Source organism: Tachyglossus aculeatus, chromosome 22 (assembly GCF_015852505.1).
Source record: "Tachyglossus aculeatus isolate mTacAcu1 chromosome 22, mTacAcu1.pri, whole genome shotgun sequence".
NCBI lineage: Eukaryota > Metazoa > Chordata > Mammalia > Monotremata > Tachyglossidae > Tachyglossus > Tachyglossus aculeatus.
In genome coordinates this window covers 30,912,504-30,925,532 of record NC_052087.1, presented here as the reverse complement: position 1 = coordinate 30,925,532, position 13,029 = coordinate 30,912,504, and the positions used below count along the sequence as shown (strand labels likewise).

At 42.3% G+C, this 13,029-nt stretch overlaps 1 protein-coding gene across 1 annotated transcript; it reads right to left on the bottom strand.

The window, feature by feature from the left end:
• Positions 1-6,064: 6,064 nt before the first annotated feature.
• LOC119943728 (olfactory receptor 4P4-like) lies at positions 6,065-6,994 on the bottom strand. Its single transcript, XM_038764868.1, has one exon. The coding sequence runs from the start codon at positions 6,992-6,994 to the stop codon at positions 6,065-6,067; it is 930 nt and encodes a 309-aa protein (XP_038620796.1).
• Between the last annotated feature and the right edge of the window lie 6,035 nt (positions 6,995-13,029).

Genomic DNA, 13,029 nt, shown 5'->3' with positions numbered 1-13,029 from the left:
AACTTAGTACAGTGCTCTGTACACAGTAAGTAGCCAATCAATCAATCAATCAATCATATTTATTGAGCGCTTACTTTGTGCAGAGTACTGTACTAAGCGCTTGGGAAGTACAAATTGGCAACACATAGAGACAGTCCCTACCCAACAGTGGGCTCACAGTCTAAAAGGGGGAGACAGAGAACAGAACCAAACATACTAACAAAATAAAATAAATAGGATAGAAATGTACAAGTAAAATAAATAAATAAATAAATAAATAGAGTAATAAATATGTACAACCATATATACATATATACAGGTGCTGTGGGGAAGGGAAGGAGGTAAGATGGGGGGATGGAGGGGGGACGAGGGGGAGAGGAAGGAAGGGGCTCAGTCTGGGAAGGCCTCCTGGAGAAGGTGAGCTCTCAGCAGGGCCTTGAAGGGAGGAAGAGAGCTAGCTTGGCGGAGGGGCAGAGGGAGGGCATTCCAGGCCCGGGGGATGACGTGGGCCAGGGGTCGATGGTCGATAAATACCATTGATTAATTGACTGATCTTCCTGAATCTGAGCACTTTTCCCCTCTCCTCAAAACCCTACAATATTTGCCCACTACTCCCTGCATCAGACAATAAACTCTTACCATTGGTGTTCTCCATTTTACATATTGGCCCTTTTAACTTGCTACATTACATTTTTTTTTTGTTTCATTTTGTTTTTTATGGTATTTGTTAAGTACATACTATATGCCATGCACTGTACCTAAACACTGGGGAGATACAAATTAACCGGGTTGGACACAGTCCATGTCCCACATGGGGCTCACAGTCTTAATCCACTTTTTATAGAAGAAGTAACTGAGACAGAGGGAAGTGAAGTGACTTACCCAAGATCACAAAGCAGACAAGTGGTGGAGCTAGGATTAGAAGCCAGATTCTCTCCCTCCAAGGTCCATACTCTATGCACAAAGCTATGCTGCTTATCAGTTCATACTCTTCGCTTATCTAGAATCCTCACCCTTCCCCAGTCTATCGCATTTATTGAAAAATCCCATCTCTCCCTGTCCCTATCCCCACAGCTTGAAATTTCTTTCCTCCACAAATCCATCAACAATCTGCATGTTAATAGCCTTCCTAAAATCCCACCTTCACCAAAAAAACTTCTCCAATTTTTTTTTTACCAACACCGAGTGGCATAAACATCACAGCCAACTCTAATACTTTTTTATTTATTTTTAAACCATCCTCAGCATGATATAAATCTTCTAACCCATCTTCAGCATTTTAATGTGATATTCAAATATTTTGTTTTGATTCCCCAGTTTGTAAATATCATTATGCCTGTTTCCCTTAGAGGGGTGGCAGTTCCTGTGGACAAGGAATGTGTCTTCCACTCCTGTCATACTTAAAGTGCTTAGCAGTGTATATTGTTCTCAGTAGGATCTCATAAAAACCATTTATTACTATAACTACTACTGCTACTACCACGACTCCTAAATGAAACACAGATATTTCAGAAAACTTACAGTTTTTGAATCTGAAGGCAGGTTAACTCTTCTATTTCAGCATGAAAAACAGCACCAGAAAAAATGTTTGGACATTACAGCCATAATCACCACAGACAAACATTTACGTTGCTTGATCTCAACAACTGTTCCTTTAATTCAGACAGTCAATCAATAAGTATTTATTGGGCACCTACTGTATGCACAGCACTGTACTAATCTCTTGGGATAGTACAAAAATTGTCTCTTGCATTTCATTTCCAGGCATCCCCGGCTGAGAGGCAGATTTTAGAGGGGAACAAAGGTTTGAGCCTTTTGAGCTAATGTTTGTCATGCACTTATCTCTTCACTCCCAAAGCAGCAGTGGCTATTCTTAACAGCAGTCGGTATGCCTCAGAACCCTCAGACTTTGGAGTTTCTGAGAAAGCCTGCTCTAAATGGTTAGAGAGAAATATTTAAATATTCCTTTAAGGGATCTAGAGAATTATGCCCCAGAGTATTTCACACCTGTTTCTTCAGAAATGTTGGGTAAAGCATTGCACCATGTATCAGTTAGATACTGTATGGAATTAATCTTTGATTCACTGGGGATCTTAACTCAGCTTTTCAGCTTTCCTTACTCATTCTTCCAGTCCACTTCACATGCACAGTAGTGATAATAGTATTTAAGTTCTTACCGTGTACTGAACTACTGTACAGTACTGAACTAAGTGCTGGGAGAGGTAGGAATTGGACAAGGTTCCTGTCCTTTTGGGGGCTCATAAAGCACCAAATGTATACATCATGCTGTTTCATTAAACTGTCATAGACATTCCTTGGTAAAAATACAAATATAACAATAATGATAATAACTGTGAGATGTTTAAACACTTATTATGTGCCAAGCACTGTGATAAGCACTTGGGCAGAATCAAAATACTCATTCTCCTGAGGTGTTTTCAACTTCAATACTAATTTCAATAAGGATAGTTTGGAATGCAATGAGATATATTGGTGATTATTAATTTTAAAATTACAAATAATCTTTTAAGGTAAAAGTCTCAGATACATTGGTGATTTTTAATTTTAAAATTACAAATAATAGTAATGGCAATATTCCCATTTCAAAGATGAGAAAAAGGAATTACAGAGAAGTTTAATGTCTTACTCAAGGTGAAACAATGGAGGTCTGTTCAATTTGGAATTAGAATGCAGGTTTCTGGCCCCAAAGACCATGTTGTCACTATGCTCTGTACCTGTTCTCCAAAAAAAAGTGGCTTGCTAATCTTGAACCTCACTTCAGTGGGTGCCTCCTCATTCTAGTATTCAATCACTGGTATTTTGTGAGTTCTCCCTCTGTGAAGAATACTGTCCTAAGCTCTTGGAAGAATACAATAGAGAAGCTGCATGGCTTACTGAAAAGAACACGGGCTTGGGAGACAGAGGTCGTGGGTTCTAATCACAGTTGCACCACTTGTCAGCTGTATGACTTTGGGCAAGTCACTTGGCTTCTCTGTTCCTCAGTTACCTCATCTGTAAAATGGGGATTAAGACTGTGAGCCCCAAGTGGGACAACCTTTATTACCTTGTATCTACTCTGGCTCTTAGAACAGTGCTTGGCACATAGTAAGCACTTAACAAATGCCATTACTATTATTATCATTATTATATTATTATTATTGGGCATGATCCCTGCCCTTAAATAACCAACATTCTAGTGGAGGAGATTAAAATAAATCACAGTAGGGGGAAGCAATGTAGTGTGTTGGGATTTTTTACTGTTCAAACTTGTCATGAAATGGGTGGAGCACCCAGGCCTCACCAGTGATGATTCAATGATAGCACTGCATGCTAACATTTCACGGGGTAGGCACGATTAAAAAAAAATCTAAACCATCAGCCCTTGACTGGTGTTGCTGCTTGCTTTGTCTATAATTACTTTAAACTGAGCCAGCCATATCTGACTGCTACATATCATCATCATCATCAATCATATTTATTGAGCGCTTACTATGTGCAGAGCACTGTACTAAGCGCTTGGGTAGTACAAATTGGCAACATATAGAGACAGTCCCTACCCAACACTGGGCTCACAGTCTAAAAGGGGGAGACAGAGAACAAAACCAAACATACTAACAAAATAAAATAAATAGAATAGATATGTACAAGTAAAATAAATGAATAAATAAATAGAGTAATAAATATGTACAAACATATATACATATATACAGGTGCTGTGGGGAAGGGAAGGAGGTAAGATGGGGGGAGAGAGAGGGGGACGAGGGGGAGAGGAAGGAAGGGGCTCAGTGTGGGAAGGCCTCCTGGAGGAGGTGAGCTCTCAGTAGGGCCTTGAAGGGAGGAAGAGAGCTAGCTTGGCGGATGGGCAGAGGGAGGGCATTCCAGGCCCGGGGGATGACGTGGGCTGGAGGTCGAAGGCGGGACAGGCGAGAACGAGGTACATATCAAAATAATTGACTGACAGTTTCTCAGCTGTACACCACTGCACCACATTGGTCAATCAATAGCATGTACTGAGCCCCTGTGTGCAGAGAACTGTACCAAGTGCCTGGGAGAATACAACAGAACTAGAGTACATGATGAATTATGGGTAGGACAAATCTACAGAAATCCATCACCAAAACCTACCAGTCTCACCTTCACAATATCACCAAGATCCACCCTTTCTTCTCCATCCAAACCACTTCCTTGTTGGTTCAATCTCCCATCCTATCTCAAGTGGATTACTGCATCAGCCTCCTTTCTGGTCTCCCATCCTGCTGTCTCTCCCGACTTCAGTTTATCCCGGATAATCCCTGCTGCCGGGATTATCTTTCTACAGAAACGCTCTGGGCATGTCACTCCCCTTCTCAAAAATCTCCACTGGTTGCCTATCAATCTTCGCACTCCTCACTATTGGCTTCAAAGCTCTCCATCACCTTGCCCGTTCCTACCTCACCTCCCTTCTCTCCTTCTACAGCCCAGCCCACGCACTCCGCTCCTCTGCTGCTAACCTCCTCACTGTGCCTCGTTCTCTCCTGTCCCGATGTCAGCCCTTGGTCCACGTCCTACCCCTGACCTGGAGTGCCCTCCCTCCACACATCTGCTAAGCTAGCTCTCTTCCTCCCTTCAAAGACCTACTGAGAGCTCACCTCTTCCAGGAGGCCTTCCCAGACTGAGCCCCCCCTTCACCTCTGCTCCTCCTCCCCTCCCCATTGCACCCACTGCCTCCCTCTGCCCTACTCCCTTCCCCTCCTCACAGCACTTGCATATATTTGTACACATTTATTACTCTTTTATTAATGCTGTATATATATATATATCAATAATTCTATTTATTCTGATGGTATTGAAACCTGTCTACTTGTTTTGTTGTCTGTCTCCCCCTTCTAGACTGTGAGCCCGTTGTTGGGTAGGGACTGTCTCTGTTGCTGAATTCTACTTTCCAAGTGCTCAGTACAGTGCTCTGCACAAAGTAAGCGCTTAATAAATACGATTGAATGAATGAATGAATTAATGAATGAATGCTGTCAGAAGCCTGGGAACCCGAGAATTTCCTGAACCTGCTCAGGGACAAAGTTTCTCTGCTCTACTTTGCTTCAGAAATAGACACATGCAGTCTAGACACTTTTTAAAATTCATATTCTGAGACACTCAACAATAATATCAAGTGTCGTCAGCAGTGAGAATCAGAAAGAGCAAGTGAAGAGAAGGAAAGGCAAATAAAAAAGGCTGCTGATGAGGAAGAGGAAAAATAAGGTGACCTGTGTTTCCTGTTGTTTCATCTTTCTCCCAACCTTCTAGTCTAATGAATTGGAAACCTCAGGAAGATTACAGGACTAAACTAGTCCCCCGAGAGTCATCCGGACCACTGGGGCCAACTGTGGACTAGTTCTCTTAGCATGACCCTGGGTTACCATTCTGGCAACTCCAGAAATGATTTAGTTTCTAGACAAGAGAGTAGATTCCCTAAGAGACTCATTGTTTATCTGAGTGGCTACAAGCTGCAATGTGAAGATCTCCTTTTGGCACAGTGCCATATCAGATTAGGGAACCCTGCATTGGCCCTTGCAGGGACAATAGAGCAGTAGTTAAAACCATTAAAATTCCTTCAAAACAAAAAACAGGTGAGCTGCAGACTGTAGGGAGTGGACAGGGTTGGTTTTTTCAGTGTTTATCTGTGCTAGGGACTGTATTAAGCACTGGCATATAAACAAGATAATCTGGTTGGGCACAGTCCAAGTCCCTCATGGGGCTCACAATCTTAATCCCCATTTTACAGAAGAGGTAACTGAGGCCCAGAGAAGTTAAGTGACTTGCCCAAGGTCCCACAGCAAACAAGTGGTGGATTCAGAATTAGAACCCAGGTCCTCCTAACTTAAAGGCTGGTGCTCTAGCCATTGGGCCATGCTACTTTGGTGTGACCAAAGAGATTATGGGATGCTGAAGGACATTCTAGCCTGTGAGCCCGTTGTGGGCAGGGACTGTCTCTCTTTGTTGCTGAATTGTACTTGCCAAGTGCTTAATACAGTGCTCTGCACACAGTAAGCACTCAATAAACAAGACTGAATGAGGGAACGTGCAATGGGAATCAGAAGCAAGAAAACGTTTATTTCCCCCCAGAAATCACCCTCCTGCACCACACCTTCCTGATGGCACTTTTCATCTCTGTATTTCTAAGTGTGTAAATGAGAGGGTTGAACATGGGGACAATTATGGTGTAAAACACCGCAAGTACTTTGTCCACCATGAAGGTGGTGGCTGGACGTACGTAGATGAAGATGCAGGGCCCAAAAAATAAGATGACCACGGTGATATGGGAACTGCAGGTGGACAGGGCTTTGCGCCGACTGTGAGGGGAGCATGTTCTTAGGGAAACTAATATGACTATGTAAGAAATAAGTAATACAACAAAGGTGAGCATGGCAATCATTCCTGTGTTGGCAAACACCAAGAGGCCTACCACATAGGTGTCAGTGCAAGCGAGTTTCAGCAGGGGATTCACATCACAAAAATAGTGATCGATCTGATTGGGTCCACAGAAGGGCAACTGGAGGGTGAGGAGTAACTGAGCCATCGAATGCACGAATGCCACGACACAGGCGAGGAGCAGCATGCTGTTACACGCCCGCCGGTTCATGATAACCGTATAGTGCAGTGGCTTGCAGATGGCCACGAAACGATCATAAGCCATCCACACCAAGATGAAGATCTCAACACCGCCAAAGAAGTGAGAAGCAAAAAGCTGGGTCCTACAGTTGGGGAAGGAAATCGTTCTCTTCTCCACCATTAAGTCAGCAATGAGTTTAGGGGAGATGGTGGAGGTGTAGCAGAGATCCACAAGGGACAGGTAACTGAGGAAGAAATACATCGGCTGATTGATTAGGTGGCTGAACCGGATGGTGAGGAGAATGAGCAGATTTCCTATCACGACACCAATGTAAAGGAGCAGAAACAGCCCAAAACAGATAACCTGCACCATAGGATTTGGGGAAAGTCCCAGGAGAATAAATTCTGAAATATTGTTCTGGTTTTCCATGAAGTCAGCAAAGGCTCTTCCTGGAAGTGGTGATTTTGCCTGTAATGATAAAATATTGAAACATAATCAGTAAGACCAAACATCCATATCTTCACTGTAGCTCTCCGGAGTTCTCTCACATGAACCAAACCTGATCATACTTTTTGACTCTTGAAGTCTGCCCTTTTATTTGTGATTTTTTAATCGGTCTCGAAGACACTGATAGGCACGGTTTTCTTCAGTCAGGCAAGCAACTTAGGAAGGAGTTTGAAGTAGAAATAAAGGAACAGAACTTCCAAGTTAAGCAGGATTGCTTCACCTGTTCACTGAAGACACTGATAAGAACAAACAACTGATGTCTCTAGGCTCAGGACCCCAGGTTCGAATCCCCTATGACTAGTGCTTAATACAGTGCCTAGCACTTAGTAAGTGTTCAATAAATGTCACTGAATGAAACAGAAGACTCCAGACAGATATCCAGCCACAGATGGGAAAATGGACTGCTCCAAAATTACATTTTGCCAGGCTACCTAGGCTAAATGAAACAGGTTCCCTAAATTATTCCCTATATTGTAAGCCAAAAGCCCAGTTCTTTTGTCAAAAATAGGACTTCACAAAATGAAAATCAAGGGGAACAGTTAAACATTCAGGGACTGTCTACCTTTTCTTACAGTGTGACCATTGGGCAGATTGAAAAATAATTGTCCTTTGGAAAGTATTTTGTACCCAGTTATCGAATGTGTATTTGCCAAACTCAGCCCCCTTTGACAAGGTATTAGTCTCTTGGCATACATATCATTAGGTGGAGTTTCAGGACTTCATTAACCAGAGGCTGTAGAATCTTGACTGTAAGCCCTGTATGAAGAGCTTAGGAGAGTACAACAGAAAACATGGAAGGCCTGTACTCCATTTGATTTTCATGAGTTTGGGGTAGAATTTAAAAGTGTTTTAATCGAGATGTCAAAGGGAACAATACCACTTTATAATACAGTGGGGAGATGCCCTCAAGTCAGCTGGGGTTGCCAACCAGAAGGCGGCTCTGTGTTCTTTAGATTGGGCGACGATGAGCCAAAGAGCGGACACTGAGCCAGAGCAATCAGTTCTGCCTCTTTAGTGGGTGTACTCACAAAGCTGTAGGGCATCAAGCAAGCAAAGGTGGGGGGCCGAGTCCTAATCAGCAAGGCAATGTCTGCTGGGGTCGGTCTAATAGCCTACAACTAATAATAGCAGCAATGTCTTTTATATACGAAGTCCCCTCGTACCTGTCAGCCCTCCCTGGGTTCCCATGATGTCTGTCTGAGAGGTACAGTTCCCATTCTGCAACCTTGTAGTGTACCAGTTCCATCTCCTTGTTGTGGGTTGCTCAGGCAGAGGGAGAGGGTGAATTCACAGAGAGGGCACTCTTCCCACAAATACCATTTTATTTATTCCTTCAATTGTATTTATTGAGCGATTACTGTGTGCAGAGCACTGTACTGACTACCCACCACATGCAGAACATTGTACTAAGCACTTGATAGAGTATGATAGAGTTCATCCACATGACCCTGCCCAGAAGGGGTTTATAATCTAATAAATAATTATGGTACATGTTAAGTGCTTACTCTGTGCCAAGCACTTTTCTAAGCACTGGGGTACATACAAGTTAATCAGGTTGGACATAGTCCCTGTCCCACATTGGGATCACACTCTTAATCCCCATTTTTTACAGACGAGGTAAAGGAGGCACAGAGAAATTCAGTGACTTGCCCAGGGTCACACAGCAGACATGTGGCAGAGCTGGAATTAGAACCCAGGTCCTTCTGACTCCCAAGCCTATGCTCTATCCTCTCTGCCACACTGCTTCTTAATCTAGAAGGGTTAGACAGACAATAAAATAATTTACAAATAAAGTACAGGCAGTAGGAATAAGGAAAAGGAGATTTGTGCAAGAGTTCATAATTAATTAAATGGGGTATGTAACCTACGTATATAAGTGGAGAAGCAGTGTGGCCTTGTAGAAAGAGCACTGGCCTAGGATTCAGAGGACTTGGGTTCTAATCCCTCCTTGATCACTTTTCTGCTGTCTGGCCTTGGTCAAGTCATTTTACTTCTCTGTGCCTCAATTCCCTCATCTCAGTTCCCCGTCCTAGGCCCCATTTTGATGATCTTCTATCTACCCCAGCATTTAGTCCAGTGCTTGGCTCATAGTAAGTGCTTAACAAATACCACAATTATCATTTCATTACTATTATTATTATATGCTTCAGGCAGTTGTGAAAGCACCAATGTTTACGCAATGAAAAATTTTAAATTATTTATTCATATTAGTATCTGTCTCCCCCCCTATACTGCAAGCTTGTTATGGACAGGTAATGTGTCTGTTAATTCTGTTGTACTATTCTCTCCCAAGCACTTAGTACAGTGCTCTGCACCTAGTAAGTGCTCAGTAAATAAATGATTGATTGATTGATTGCAGAAGTGCTGACATGGCAGTAGAGGAGGCTATAATCTGGAGATATTAGAAATAAACTGACAAAGCCTCTTGTAAGAAGTGTGACTTCGAAAGTGCTTTGGGGGTGGGGAGAGCTGCATTCTGTTGAATTTGAAGAAGGAGAGAGTTCCAGACAAGAGGAAGATCATGATCAACAGGTCAGAGGTGGGATGATAATGAGACACAATGAGTAGTTTAATTTGAGAGGAATGAAGAGTGTGAGCTGGAGTGTAGAGGGAGAAGAGAGTGGGTCAGCTGGTAGGAGACTGCTGAAAGAATGCCTTAAAATCAATGGTCAGGAGTTTCTCCTTGATGCAGGGAGTAATGGGAAACCTTTGGAGGCTTTTGAGGAGTGAGATGTGTGCAGTACAACATTTGAGAAAAACGATCCGAGCAGCAGAGTGACAAGTGAACTCGAGAGGGGAGACATTGGAGGGTGATCAGCAAGGAGGCTGATGCATCAATGCAAGGGGATATGACAAGTGCCAGGACTAACATGGAGATCATTTTGATGGAGAGAATGTGCTGGATCTTGGAAATACTGTAGATGGAAAAATACAGTAGGATTTGATGACAGACTGAATATCAAGGATGAAAGGGAGGGAGGAGTCAAAGGTGGAATAGTGATCTTCTGTAAATATTTAGTAGAGTGGTAAACTAATAGAATGGTAATAGACAAGCACAAATTTAAATATGCACATTTCTGTATATTTTGAGAGATCTAGGAATTAAAAGAATGTTGCAACGATTCCAGAACCACAGAAACATAGACCAACAAAGATAGAAGAAGCTAAATAATAATTCATTTCAAAAGTAGGATCCAGATCAAGTGACCTACATAGACAAGTGAATGAAGAGTATGTTTGGGGCTGGAATTACAGCTAGAAGACAAAGACTTCTTTATGTGATAAAAATCCAAAATAAAAGTGTTGCTAAAGGAAAAAGATGTCTTAAAACTTCCTTTTAGAGACAATGAGCATGTAAAATCCAAACAAGTTATGGAACTGTTTTATGAATAAAATGGCATATTGCAGCTTCGACCAAGATAATAGGATGAACACAAAGGAAAATATAGGTGAAACAGAGGAGAAATTTCCTTACCAAGATGAAAATCCTTCATGAAGAGGGGTGTGGTTGTCATCTCGTGACTTATTTCCAAGCAGGTCAAATCATGAAACAGGAGGAATATGATGGAAAGAAATCCTGGCCCACGCCGGAGAAAAACAGACTGTGAAGAGCCAGGGTTGAAAAGTTACATCTGTCCAATCTGCTGAAACCAATTTGTGGATCTTGTTTATTGTTCTTCACATCAGCACCCTTCTGAATGGCAAAAATCCATGAAAGCTAAAGGGTCGGTTTCAGGCCAGTATTCATTTACATATAGGTGCCCAGAATCACACACCTTACCTTGCAGCCAGAGGTCAGATAGACTTTATTCTCACAGATTGTGGATCATTCAGTTTTTTTTCATTTAGAAAGAAGTGAATTTAATAATTGAACAGAAATTTAATAGTATTGAAAACACCTGGCCCTGCAATTTAGAACAATTCCATCCAGCCCACATCTCTTTCAAACCCAAGAAACAACAAAAGTCATTTCTTAGCTCTGGCTCAAGGTCTACTCCAAGCGATTCTCCTTGTTCACAGTTGACTATATGACTATGCGAACTATTAAGTTGCCACAGGACCATTTAAAGACCATTAAAGGAGCCAGGGACTTATCCCCTAGAGGGACTTCCATTCGGCTTCAGCGGATCTCAGAGACAAGGAAGGAAGCCACAAAACTAGTTGAGGTCAATTAAAAAAAAATCAGAAACTTGACCAGTAATAATAATGGAGGTATTATTAAAGACTCACTACATGCCTAAAACTGTGCCAAGTGTTGGGGATGATACAGGATAATCAGACTGGAAAAAATCTCTTTTCCCCTTGAGACGCACATCTAAAGGAAATGGAGAACAAATATTTAGTCACCCATTTTAGGGATGAGAAAACTAAAGCATAGAGAAGCTAAGTGACTAGCCCGAGGTCACACAGCATGTACATGGCAGATCTGGGATTAGAACCCAGTTCTCTGACTCCCAAGCCAAAGCTCTTTCCATTAGGCTATGCTGCTTCTCTGTAGAGTGGATAGAGCACTGGCCTGGGAATCAGAAGGTCATGGGTTCTAATTCTGGCTACACCACTTGTCTGCTGTGTGACAGAGAAGTGAAGCGATATGCACAAGGTTACACAGCAAAGTGGCAGAGGAGGATTAGAACCCAGGTCCAGCTGACTCTCAGGCCTATGCTCATGCCCACGCTTGGGGGGACAATAGGTAGTGAATCCCCATTTTGTAGGTAAGATAACTGAGGCACAGAGAAGATGAATGACTTGACCAAGATCACACGGCAGACAAGTGGTGGAGCTGGGATTAGTATCCAGGCTCTGTGACTATCAGGCCCAGGCTCTATCCATCAGGCCACACTGCTTCTTACATGGATTAGCACCCCTTTTCTATGTTGCAAATATTTGAAAGATTCTCTCTTCCAAAGAAGTTCTCCTTCATATTCTGATCTCATCATCGAAAGTTCATGTGAAGGCATGTGAACGCTCTGTAGATGGTATTCTGCACTGAACAATGGCAGGGTGCTCTATCTGAATGCTTGTAAAAGTGGAAGTGAAATTCCAGCATTGGGCTAGTTTGTCATTTTTATACTCTCCTTGGGAATCTCACAACTCTATGGATGCTTACACAGTCCTGCATGTAACTTAAGTTGGTATTTATAAACAGTATTATTCAGCATCCATAGTAATTGCTGTTTATAACAGCCAGTTGGAAAGATTTCATACGTAACCTCAGTACTGCATACCATTGAACTCTATGTAGATATGAGAGTGTCTGTCATAAGAAAATCACCAAGGGATCACCAAGATCACCTAATGGAAAGGGCATGGGGTGGAAAAACAGGAGTTCTGGGTTCTAGTTCTTTTACTGTCCTGCTGTGTGTCCTTGGGTAAATCACCTAATCGCTCTGTGCCTCAGTTTCCTCATCTATAAATTAACTGCCTTTCAGACTGTGAGACCCATCAGGGACAATCTGTTCACTGTGTAATGAATTAGGTGCTTAACACATAGAATGTGATTAATTAATACCTTATTTAATCAATGCCATAAAGCAGATCACTTAATTTTCTATATTTTCCATTTTAACTTCCACTTGTCATTCTCCCCATATAACTGTTGTCTTGCATAGCACTGTGTGCTCTTGGCTGGATAGAACACCAGAGTTCCCATGGCCTAAAATAATTTTAACAGTGAACAATAAGAAACAAATGGAGACACTAAAAAGAAATTGAATCCCTACTGTAGTCCCTTTGCATCCCCTTTGAATTTCCCGAGCCCGCTGTTGGGTAGGGACCGTCTCTATATGTTGTCAACTTGTACTTCCCAAGTGCTTAGTACAGTGCTATGCACACAGTAAGCGCTCAATAAATATGATTGAATGAATGAATGAATGAAGCTGTGGTAGTGGGGCAGTTCTGAGGATGTTTGCTGCATTTATTCTCTTTGTGCTTTTACTGTAGGGGTATGGGGAGTGCTA